Consider the following 12,370-nt stretch of genomic DNA (forward strand, 5'->3'; position numbering starts at 1 on the left):
CAGTAGCAATTTGACAAGTAGTTTTCAGGCTTATATACTTATTAGCATACTGAATTCTTACCGAAATCAAAACATTTCATTCAGAGATAGTTAAATGCATTATTTTTGCCTAGTTAAATTTAGATGTTCTCTAATAGTTTGTTCCATGGGAGCCAGACTAATCATCCTTAATTAAACATTGTTGTCGTGATGTTCCTGCTCAGGAATTTTTATTGGCTTCCTTTGCCTTTCATTTCAGGTCTCAACTTTGCTTGCTTTCCGTGGTTGCCAGTGGTATTGCCCCACTCAATTTGTTTTGCCTTAATATTCTCAGTACTGCATACATCCCTTTCCAAAGTTTGTTCAGCGATGTGTCAATAGGTGTTAATTAAAAGGAAAAAGGGAAGGGGGTTCTCCGATCAAATAAATGACTTTGGAAAACATTGGGTCGAACCAAACAGATTTCTTCGGACTTTGTCAAGAGTTTTTGCTTTGCTAGCATGACAACAGCATTCAGCTTTTGCCAGATTTACCCACAGAGCATCTGGGATGACTAGAGTCTTTGAAAAATGTTTTGGGAAAATCTACCCTAATATAACTTCAGTGCCCTGTCATGAGATGCTCCCCTCGATGTCCCCCCAAAGATGCCACGTTATTTATTACCTTCATAGTGTTTCTCAGAGTGTGGCTTTTTTTCAGAATCATCTCGGGTGCCTGGTAAACAGAGAGATTCCTGGGCCCTACCACAGACCTTTGGAATTAGAATCTCCGAAATTGGGGCATAGTTTAACAAGCACCTTGGGAGATTCTTATGTACCTTGAAGTATGAGAATTTTGAAATTTTTCTCAGATTCCAAATGCCTTATGAATACAGCTAACATTGCTATATCCTCTATAAGGTTTGTTTGCACTCATGTTCTAGCCCACTGATTTAACAAAAAATGGTTTACTGTTGTGTCTTTTCTGACTGTTCTCTTTGCTAGAGTGATTGCCCTGGTGAGATTGCAGACTTTTTAAGGGTTTATGATTTTGCATTTTCTATGCTGCTGGATATCCTTATACTTCTGTAAATATCTGTTTGTTCGTTAATAAGGTCAGGTGAATGCAAAATACCTACTGCCTTGAAATATTTATTTTTCCTCAGTATTTTTTTGGTAAATTGTGGTATAATTTACATACAATAAAATGCATGGATTTTACAGTTCAGTGAGTTTTGAGAAATTATACAGTCACGTAACAGCACCCCAATCAAGATATAGAATATTTCCATCATCCTAGAAAGTTCCCTCATCTCCTTTCCAGCAAATCCCCGATCTCCCTGCTTCCAGAGGCAACTACCATTCAGATTTCTATCACCATAGAATAGTTTTGCTATTCTAGAACTTCATATACATGGAATCATACAGCATATACTCTTTTGTGTCTGGCTTTTTTTGCTCAACATAATGTTTTTGAGATACATCCAGTAATTTTTTTCTTTTTGATTGTTTACCAAGTATCCCATTGTATGAACATACCACAGTTTGTGATATTCACAGTTAGTGGCAATTTTCATTTGGATTGTTTCCAGTTGATGCTATGGACATTCTTATACAAGTCATTTTGTGGACATATGTTTTTATATCTCTTCAGTAAATACCTAGGAGTGGAGTTGCTGTGTTCTAGGGTGGGTGTGTGTTTAATACCTTTTTTTAAAATCAGGAAATGTAAAACCATACCCAAATTTTAAAATGTTTGTTCATTAGATGGGGTGTTGCTTGAGCACATACAGATACACACACTTTTGTTTACATTATATATATTTCCTTTTTAATTACATTGTAAAGACTCATGAAAAATTCTGATTTTTGTGTATTGAGAGACAGTACAGCTGAAAAGCCAAACCTCCAAACTGAGGCTTTAAGAAATCGTCCACTGTACACACACACAGCTTATTTGACAAGCAAACAGATGTGAATCCCTCTCATTTCCTTGTAGCCAGGTTCTTCCTCCGTCTTAACCACCCCCGTTTCTTTGAGAGTTGTAGACATATTCCTGAGAGAAGCACCCAAGATTTTGATACTGCAGCTGCCTCTCATATCAGACAGCTGCCATTTGGTGCCACAAATAACGCTGGGCAGTGGCGGCCGACTGTGCAGGCCACTCGTTCAGGGAGAAACTAAATTCAGTGTAAACACATGGAATTTTAGAGTTTAGTAGTTAAAGGTCCAAGTTCACATAAACACTCTTAAGTCCACCTTAAAATATACATTGGGACGAACCATGAACTATTTTGACAGGATAGGACTCACTGATGTTCAAAGGTAATATTTTCCACTTCTCTTAAGATCTCTTCTTTCTACAAACCTCATATTAAAATGTCAACCTTGGACTTCCCTGCCTGTCCAGTGGTTAAGACTCCGTGCTGCCAATGCAGGGGGCACGGGTTTGATCCCTGGTCGGGGAACTAATAAGATCCCACATGCCTCGGGGTGCGGCTAAAGTAAATAAATAAATAAAACGTCAGCCTTTACCTTGGGCACCTTCTCAGGCTACCAAACTCACCACCCCGTGCCTTCCTTTTGAATCATTTATTTGAGGTGATTTGACCCCACTGAGGCACACCTTGGTTTTGCAAGACTTTTTAATCAATATGGAAGTTCTGCTTTTTACTTAACCTGTTCCTTCCCTGCTCATTAAAAATAAAGTTGGCTACAACTTTTCTTTCTTTTAAACTGATGGATAGCTGACTCAATATTATATTAGTTCTAGATGTATGATATAGTAATTTGATATTTTTGTAGATTATACTCCATATGAAGTTATTTGCTACAAATTTCCCCCAAATTCTTAAATATTAGGTAACTTTATATTAAATTATCCTCAACCAAATATTTTATAGTTTTCATTACTTTTTATAATATTTCTCTTACAGATTTTATGTGATTTATTGTCACCTGAAAACTTAAAAGAAGGCCTGAAGGACTCTTCCTGGAGTTCATTACCGTGCATTAAAAACAAACCTTTTGGTTTTCCTTCAGTAATAGAAGAGTCTCATTGTGCCAGTGAACTTAGCCCAGAGCAGGTAAGGGGGTGAGTAAAGATAATCATGGGCAATCCGTTTAGGTACTTTAAACCTAGTAGGCATTGTCTTAATAGAATTTCATCTATGGCCTTTTATTTTATACTGAAAACTTTTATGTAAAGTATATGCTCATTAATCACAAATTTAGGTCATTCAATGTCAGAAAACTTTGTCTCTTGGAAAATATAGAACATTGTATTTATTTCAGTTTCCTTGGAGTAGGAACTATATTAGCATAACTGCTTTAACCTTATTATGATGTAAGCCAGCTTGATGTCCAGGGCTATCTAAGTACTGGCAAAAATTACTTACTTGCCAGGGTTTTAGAATTTAAAGTTGGTGCTGTTTAAATGAACAATAAAATGAACATTTTAAGACATCAAAATTTCAGTTTGGTTCTGGCGAGAATAAGGATAGTAAAGAAATACAGTTAGTTACCCTTATTTGTTGTATTTTTTTGTAGAATGAAGAAATAGTAGAGGTCACTTCAGAGCCTGTCAAAGGAAGCCTAAACCATGCTCGGTCAGCACAGGCTATAAATTCGACAGACATGCCTGCCAGAGAGGATTGTTTAAAAAGAGTGTCCTCAGAATTTTCACTCTCTGTTCAAGAGCAAGGTGTTCTGCTGAAAAGAAAGCTGTCTCTCTTAGACCAGGATGTGATTGTAAATGAAGATGGAAGAAATAAGCTGAAAAGACAGGGAGGTAGAAATTTCACTACACTCCTATAAAACACATTGATTTATTTAGAATGGCCTTCAGACTTCTTCCTAAAGAAGATAACCCCATCTCTTTGTTTTAATAGAAACTCCCAATGAAGTCTGTACGTTTTCATTAACTTATGGTGACATCCCAGAAGAATTAATAGATGTCTCAGATTTTGAGTGTTCTCTCTGCATGAGGTAAGTATGTACAATTTTATAAAAGATGAATATTTTATATTAATGTAAATAAAGTACAGAGTAGATAAAGGTAATCTACTCTGTAATAATAGGCAATGTGAAGTAACAGAACAGTGGATTAAAAATCAAAAGATATGAATTTTAGTCCCAGGTTTCCCTTTCACATCTTAGGCAAATAATGTAATCTCTGAACCTTATTTAGCTTTTCCTTACTTAGAAAGTGGGGTCAGGGTTTGCACAGCCTATACTGAAGTCTTGTAAGAATCAGATGACTAAAATATAAAAAGTATCTGGGGAATTGTAAAGTACTATAAAAGCTCTACATCTTATTATTGAGACTCCATGGTTTTAGGTTTGGGTAAGAATACAATGATGTATTGTGTGTATAACATTGGATAAGGATTTCCATTATGCAGAACGCTTGTAATTGTAAGACTGATAGTTTAAAAAGAACATTTTCCAGGTACAGAAACTGTGCTGGAGGCAAGGGAACGGTGTAAAGCACCCGGCACTGTCCACACCAGGCCAGGGGTGATGAGAGGTATTTCTGAGCAAGTCCCTTAATTCTGAGTCTTGGCTTCTTCATCTGTGAGGCGAGGGGATTAGACCCAGATGATTTCTGAAGTACCTATACATCTAACAGTACTTCTAGGAACTTCCAAAGTATCATGTTTCAGGAAATAATTATAATGTAAGAAAAATTAGTTTTTCCATATTGTTTGAATATTAAGCCTCCTATTTCTTTAGAATTCAGTGGTGGTAATTTAGTGGATTATTTTTGTAAGGCTTTTATAAGCTTGTTAAGAAAACCAATTTTAAAGTGATGATAAAATAAGAATCTGTACAAAAACGAATGAGTAATTATTAATGATAACAGTTTACATCATTAATTTTGCACTAAGTCTTTGAAATCTGGTGTGTATTTTAGATGCACTGCACATCTCAGTTTGGACCAGCCCCATTTCAAGGGGCCATAGCCACATGTGAGTGGCGGTTATGTTAGTACAGCTCCAGGCCCCCAGTGCAGGGTACCTCTGGATGGTGAACTTTTAAACGCTTCAGGAGGATATACTCGTATTTACCACTGCCCCCCCTCTCCCCTCCTGCCCACCAGACCCTCCTTCTTCCTCCTCTACTCTAAAGAGAGATTAGTGTTATGGTTCCATTATTAGTTTGTTCACTTTTTCCAATGGAGTTTATTGTGAAAACTAACATGTATTTTGGTTGATTTCAGGTTGTTTTTTGAGCCAGTAACAACCCCTTGTGGACATTCATTCTGTAAGAATTGTCTTGAGCGTTGTTTAGATCACACGCCATACTGTCCCCTTTGTAAGGAAAGCTTAAAAGAGGTAAACATTTTTATGCTTATCTGTTTATTGGTCTTAAGTGTAGCAACATGGTCTGATTTTATTCAGCCATAGCAATGATTAATAGGTTCAGAATAAATTACACTGTATATGCTGGGTGACCAAAAGGGATTCTGTTTTGTTACCCATACGCTAGTGTTAGAGAAAAGTGAGTTTGGAGAGGGGAGGAGAAAGCAGAGAGGGTCTGAAGGCCAAGACCTCTTACTTAATTTTTTAAACAAAGGAGGTGTGGTCAAGTACCTGGTCAGGAATCTACTGAATTTTAATGACGACAGTATTGGGGAAGCCCAACTGCCCTGCCTCCCACCACCATTTTTAGGCTAGATTTCAGGTCTAATCCAATCCCCTTAACATCTGGAGCAACTGTGTCCAGTAGAACTTTCTGCATTGATGGAAATGCTCTGTATCTGTGCTGTCCAACATGGTAGCTACCAGCCACATGTGTAGAAGGAATTGTATTTAAAATTTTGTTTAATCTTATAATTAATTTACATTTTAGTAGGCACATGTGAGTAGTGGCTACTGCATTGGACAGCACAGCCCTAGAAAGAGGTGGCCTGGCGAGAAGAGAGGGAGGCACAGCTTCCCACGTCCCTCCTTGTCTAGGAAGTGAAAAGCACTATTCACCTGCATTAGGAAAATAGCTGCATCTCAGGTGGGTACCTTCCATAACCAGTGGGAGAGCAACACCCTCTCAGTCGTGCTTGAGTGACTTGAAGTCCCCAAAGGTGAGGCCAAAGCCTTCGAATTCTGAGTTCCAGTTGCAGTGGTAGCGTTGATCAGGGAGAGTGATTCTGTCCCTGGATTGTTTGAAGAAAAGAAGTGTCTTCCAAATATGAACTAAAAAACTGATAAAACCATTTTGCTATTGAAAATACAGTTATTTCCTATACAGAAAATACAGCTCTGTGCAGATATCATATGGCATGTATGTATTGTTATAGCATAGCAAGCCTATATGTAGTAAAACAGAAAACCACATAAACACTGTTCAAGTCAGGAAACAAGATAGAAAAACCTTCTTAAAGAGTCTGTTAGTTATTTCAACTAGTATAAGTACTCTAAACATGCTGTCTGTCCTGGTTTTCCAGAGTTTTTAGATACGCTCATATATTTATTATGCTTTTTTTCAGATTAACATTTAGATACATTGCTTTAAATTTAGAGTTCTCTCACTTTTAAGGAAAATAAAATAAGGATATTATTTAAAAATATAACACACTGTTTAAAAATAACTTTATCCTTTGTCCTGACCTGAAGATACCCTGTATAATATAATTGGTAAAGTCTAAATATATATATATATTTACAAGGATAAAATTGACATGCTCTACAGTTTTCTACTTCTCCTACTTGTCATTTCATTTTGCTCGTTTTTTCATTTGAATACATTTTAAAGACATGGTTTTTGTAGCAGTATACTAGTCCGGTGGTGTAACATTTTCCTGTTGTTGGGTATGTAAGTTGTTTGGTTTTGTTGTAGCATACTGTGGTTTGTGTCTTTTGACACTGTGGTTTGTGTCTTTGACTCTTTCCTTAGGGTAAATTCTTGGGAGGAGAATTACTGGATCAAAGGCCGTATATTTATAAGACTCTTATTAAAACCAATTGCCAAATTGCCTAGGTCCCGAGTAATGTACAAAAATAGATTCTTACCAGTACTGTAAGAGAGGCTGTATTTCCCAAATTTAATACATGAGTCTTAAATTTTAAAACATCTTAATTTAATAGAAAACGGTAATGAAACTGCTTTTATAGTATCTGTCATCTGATTAATTTTATAATAAACTATCCCCTGGGAACTTGTTAGAAATACAGATTCTCAGACCCTACCCCAGAGCCACTAACTCAGAAACCCTGGGGTGGGGCTCAGCAGTCTGCATTTTAACAAGCCCTGGTTCATGCTAAACCTTAAAGACCACTACTGTAACCCATTTCCCCACCATTCATATTTCCTACTCTGTACTGCATCGGATAATGACAAAACTTTTGCTGGATCTACAGAGAAAAAGGTGCTGGCTTCTCTTTATCTTGTGATTGTCTCCCAAGAGTTTTTCCTCATTACTTTTATTATAAATTGGTATTGGGCTTTTCTTTTTTTTTTGGTCCAAAATCCTGCACACACACTGACCTGGTCCCTGGCCCTATGCAGTTCTTAGTTTAGTTGCAGAGATATAATGTATCCCTGTCCATGTAATATAGCGCAGGGTATGGTAACTGCCTTTTATATGGTAAAGGGTTAAGTAAGGGACTCTTGGGAGACAAAAAAATAACTAAGGAACACTTTATGCAAAAGGTAGAATTGGAGCCAGACCCTGAAGGATAGTCAGATGGCTTTTGGCAGTTGGAAGAGAGAATAACACAAAAATGCATGAGGGTGGCAGTGTTCAGAGTATTAAGGGAGTGGCACAAATGGACCATTTTATACAGAGGGTGGCTCACGTAGGAAAAGCAGCCTCTTGATAAGGGGATCATTAGTCATAGTGGGATGACAATGGAAGGAAAATCTGAAAGAAAAATTACCTGGAAGCTCTGCCACTGAAATGGGGGACAAAAAAGGAGTAGTTTTGCTTTTCTTAAATAAGGCAAATAAATGCATCATTTTCTTCATTCCTTATCTTATTTTTGTTTCTCAATTCAAATGGTAGTTTCAGATACTCATGCACTGTGAGATGGAACTTGGCCTTTGGTGTGGGAGATGGCAGGGCAGCGCTGACTGCTGCTAATAAAGATGTATGATCATAGCAAGACAAGGGTCTTATATACAGAACTTGGTTCAGGTTGCAAGTATGTGTCTTCAATGCTCTTGAGTTAAGCCTCAGGCAGGTTTACCTGTTTAGCACCATCCATTGTAATGGTCCCCCTCACTAATTAAATTAATTCAGAACTGACTGTATAAATATGTAATAAAGGCTTTACTATATCAAGTTAAACTGTTTTGCCTGTTTTATACTGTAGGAAGAAAAGCACTGGAATGTAAAATAATATTGTTTTTCAGTATCTAGCAGATAGGAGGTACTGTGTCACACAGCTGTTGGAAGATTTAATAGTGAAGTATCTGCCTGATGAACTGTCTGAGAGAAAAAAAATATATGATGAAGAAACTGCTGAACTCTCACAGTAAGTTTCTTCTCAGAAAAATTAACAATCAAATTACGAACTACTACCCTTTGAAATAGTAAGGAGAAGCCTCACAGCAAGCTGGGTTCTGTCTTTAGTTCAACCCAGTGTAGTCAAAGGCATATTTTAAACAAATAGTGGCCAGCTTCCCCTGTCCTCGACAAAAGTTTTTAAAAGTTCATTTGGTAACTTCTAGATGTTCTGTTGGGAGTGACTGACTCAGCTCTCTGCACTGAAGCAGTGTTTTAGGTGGAGGAGGGGTTTCCTCCAGTGACATCAGGCCCTGGAATCAATCGGGAATGGAGAGGGGTGAGGTGGTTGCTGGGAACTGCATCCCTCAGGCGTCAATCATGGTGGTGCAGGGGGAAGGTGGAGGATAGATGGCCTGGACTGGCAGGAGGGTTAGCCAATCAGAGGTTTGAAGGGGGTGGGACCTTGAGGCCTGAGACTGAAATTGGAAGGGGTGACTTAGGGGCTAAATTCTCAGTTAAGGAAGCTATTGACTGTTAGCAGAAATGACTTAGTATCAGCAAGGTGAAAAACCTGGTGGTAACTAACTGGGATTCAGTGGTACCACTAGTAAGAGCACATAAAAGCCAATTGGGGCTGGGTAGGTTGGACATGGTTTTGTTGCTCTGTATAGCTTTCTTTCTTCTACATTTCTTTTTCCTTTCTCTTCCCCTCATGTCTTTTCACCAGTCTCTTCTTGAGTGTCCAAGTTTCTTTCATGGGTTTCTAATTTCTTAACTCTCTTTTTTTCCCACTTACTTTTAACTGGACACTAAAGAGCAAAATTGTAATTTTTATATGCTGTTTCTAAAAAATACAGAGTAAACATTTTATATTTCTAACTTTCTAAGAAAAAAATAATTGTGCTTGCAGATTTTCTTTTTCAATATCTGTCTACCAGATGTCTTCATTGGGCTAGTGGCCTTCAACAGAAGAAAGGTTTCTAATCTTTTGTTTGTAGAAGTTGATATTGATTTGTCTCCTCATGGAACTGATATTTTATTGTGTGATTTTATGATAGAAAATATTCTGATGTGAGGATTATAAGCCTTTTTGACCAACACTGCAGAAAGCTGGGATATAAGAATGCTTCAGATGTATTTTTGAAATACTAAAACATGGTGAGAGGACCAGACCCCTCACAGAAGAGTGAAATCCATGGATGACAGAAAGTAGTGATGTGAGGGAAGCTGAGTGTGATGGAGAAGCCTCAGGGAATCTTGCTGTGTACTAACAGGGCTATTCTTTTAAGGGGTAGCTCATCCCCTGGTACTTACAAGTTTTGCTAATTAAGAGGTATACTGGCTCCCCCCCCCCATTTTTATGTTCATAAGAGTGCTCAATGGTGGTAGAATATACAGTTTTAAAAGTAGAGGAACTAGGACTGGTATGTTAAACGTGTGTATTAAATATTGCCTTTACTTAAGTAATTAGTGGTCTTTTTGAAGAAAGACTAGAAAATACTAGTGGGGGGGGGGCCATAATCTGTAACCCGAACGTAATCATCATTGGCATTTCGGCATATATCCTTCCTGATCTTAATGTATATAAATACATTTTAAACAAAGATGGGATCATTTTAATCCTATCATTTCTGTAACTTCCTTTTCTTGTTAATCTGAACATTTAAACATAGTATCATTTTATGGTTACGCCATAATTTATTTTACTGGCCTTCTCTTTTTGCTTCTAGGTTTTGGCTACTATACACAGTGCTATGTTGAACATTCTTATAGTACTTGCAGGAAAAAAGTGAGCCTTTTGGTTCAAAGGATACGAATCTTTCTGAAAGCATTTGATGCATATGGCCAGATTCTTCTTCAGCATGGCTGTGCTGTTCACGCTGCCAGTTTTCCCACACCCTTGCCAAAGCTGTGCCCTGCCTTTATCCTTCACATTTCTTGCCAGTCTGGCAATAACAGTGTTGTCATTTTAATTATCTGGAAGAAATGTTATCTCATTGAATTACCTGGTTTTGTTAGTATGAAAATATTTTAATGCCTAAAAATTTTGAACGATTTGCTTTTTTTGTGGGACCTCATGTTTTCTTATTATCTAAGAGTGAGAGTATACTCTGTCATGTTAGAAATATTTTAAACAGATTTTAATATAAAATAGTAATTATAATCAATTGCTTTGTGATTCATAAAGATACTTAGCTCTGTATGATAACTTCGTATATCAAATTCAAATTTACTTGTAAGAGGATCACCAACATATTTTTAGGATTAATATTGTATCAATATGAGCTTAAATGAAAAGGATGCTGATTCCTTTTCTTACCAAGAATAAAAATCACCTGATTTTAGAGTGAATTTGCCTATTATTTATTACTGTTGCAGGCTTCACTCATTTTTGTTGTATGTCCTGATATATAATAATGAAACTTTTTTCTTCTTCAGCTTGACCAAGAATGTTCCGATATTTGTTTGCACTATGGCCTACCCCACTGTGCCTTGCCCTCTTCATGTATTTGAGCCAAGATACAGATTGATGATTCGAAGAAGTATACAGACTGGAACTAAACAGTTTGGGATGTGTGTCAGCGATACACAAAATGGGTATGCTTTTTATGTAAATATTTTTATTGATTCTGGAATTTTCTTTGAATATTGCTGAGAACTTGCATGTTTGTTGCTTGACCTTTGATACTAATTGGAGTTTTTCCTTTAGTTTTGCAGATTATGGTTGTATGTTACAAATCAGAAATGTCCATTTCTTGCCTGATGGGAGGTCTGTGGTTGACACAGTTGGAGGAAAGCGGTTTAGGGTTTTAAAAAGAGGGATGAAAGATGGATACTGCACTGCAGACATTGAATATCTGGAAGATGTGAAGGTATGAAAAACTATTCTTTTTCAGCATGCTCTGGTATACTGTGTCCTAGGCATTGTACACGCATAAAGGCTGATAGGAACATTAACCAGTTCTTCCTGTCAGAGACCCTCAACAATACTTGTACAGATTAGCTCCAAGTTACCTTTTCATCTTGCTCTTAACCATCCTGAGTTCCAAGAGAACTTGGGAGACCAGCACCTAGATATACTGTTCATTTCTACTGGCTTGACAGCCAGCACAGTGCCTAGAATGTATGTATTTGCATGGTAATTGCTTAACAATAGCAGTGGATTCAATTGAACTTCCAATCCGTGTAAATTATGAAACCTGCTAATTCCTACCCTTTTAAACTGAATTTATTAGTAGTCAAAGCTGATGTAGTCATCAGTAGATTGAACTTTGACGTAAAGGTAAACACACAAAATCCTTGAAGAATTGTTCTATATTAAGATATGCCTAAGATACCCTAAAACTGAACACAGCACCCAGCTGTGTCTAACTTTAGGGCAACACAGATAAAGCACTGTCCGTATAATTGGTGGTGGTATCTTACCTGTGGAGGGTTACTGTGAAAATTTTCTTGGATAGGGTTAATGCTGCCGTTTTGGTACTTCCAGTACCTACTCTACCATCTGCAGTTCGTTTAGGTACCAGAAAAATGATTTGTGGTACTGTAAATAGCAAATGAAAGGCAACCTCCTTCGGAAGGGCATTAGAAAAACATAGATCCTACACTCTCACTGTTCATTGATCTGTCTGAGCCCTTCATCTCAGTCAGCACTTATTCAGTGTTGGCATTAGGCATTTCTACAAACGGTGGCTCATTAAATTTTCAAAACGCTATGAGATAGCTAGCAGATGAAAGAATTCAGGAGTATGAATTTGCCAAAGATCCTGTAGGTAGTGTAAAAAAATAATTTAAAACCAGCTCTCTGGCTCCAAGTGCTATGTTTTATCATTATATCATATTGCTTCTCTGCTGATAAACTTGATTAATCTGCTATTACCTGTCCTATCTTATTATAAAGATGTTATGGGGAAACTCTGCTTTGTGCAGTGAGCCAAGAGTATGAGTTGGAATTTTGAGTTGACTG

At 37.3% G+C, this 12,370-nt stretch overlaps 1 protein-coding gene across 2 annotated transcripts in view; it reads left to right on the forward strand.

The window, feature by feature from the left end:
* Positions 1–12,370, forward strand: part of LONRF1 (LON peptidase N-terminal domain and ring finger 1) — a 45,711-nt gene that overhangs the window by 15,861 nt on the left and 17,480 nt on the right. For both annotated transcript variants that reach the window (XM_027122733.1, XM_027122732.1), the window contains exons 4-10: positions 2,894–3,043; positions 3,507–3,747; positions 3,848–3,944; positions 5,179–5,293; positions 8,310–8,431; positions 10,843–11,001; positions 11,114–11,276. In XM_027122733.1, coding sequence (XP_026978534.1) covers positions 2,894–3,043; positions 3,507–3,747; positions 3,848–3,944; positions 5,179–5,293; positions 8,310–8,431; positions 10,843–11,001; positions 11,114–11,276 — 1,047 coding nt within the window. The remainder of the gene's footprint in view (positions 1–2,893; positions 3,044–3,506; positions 3,748–3,847; positions 3,945–5,178; positions 5,294–8,309; positions 8,432–10,842; positions 11,002–11,113; positions 11,277–12,370) is intronic.

The sequence above is a fragment of the Aethalodelphis obliquidens genome, unplaced genomic scaffold (assembly GCF_003676395.1).
Source record: "Aethalodelphis obliquidens isolate GAN/ISIS:26980383/991018 unplaced genomic scaffold, ASM367639v1 scaffold25, whole genome shotgun sequence".
Lineage (NCBI taxonomy): Eukaryota > Metazoa > Chordata > Mammalia > Artiodactyla > Delphinidae > Aethalodelphis > Aethalodelphis obliquidens.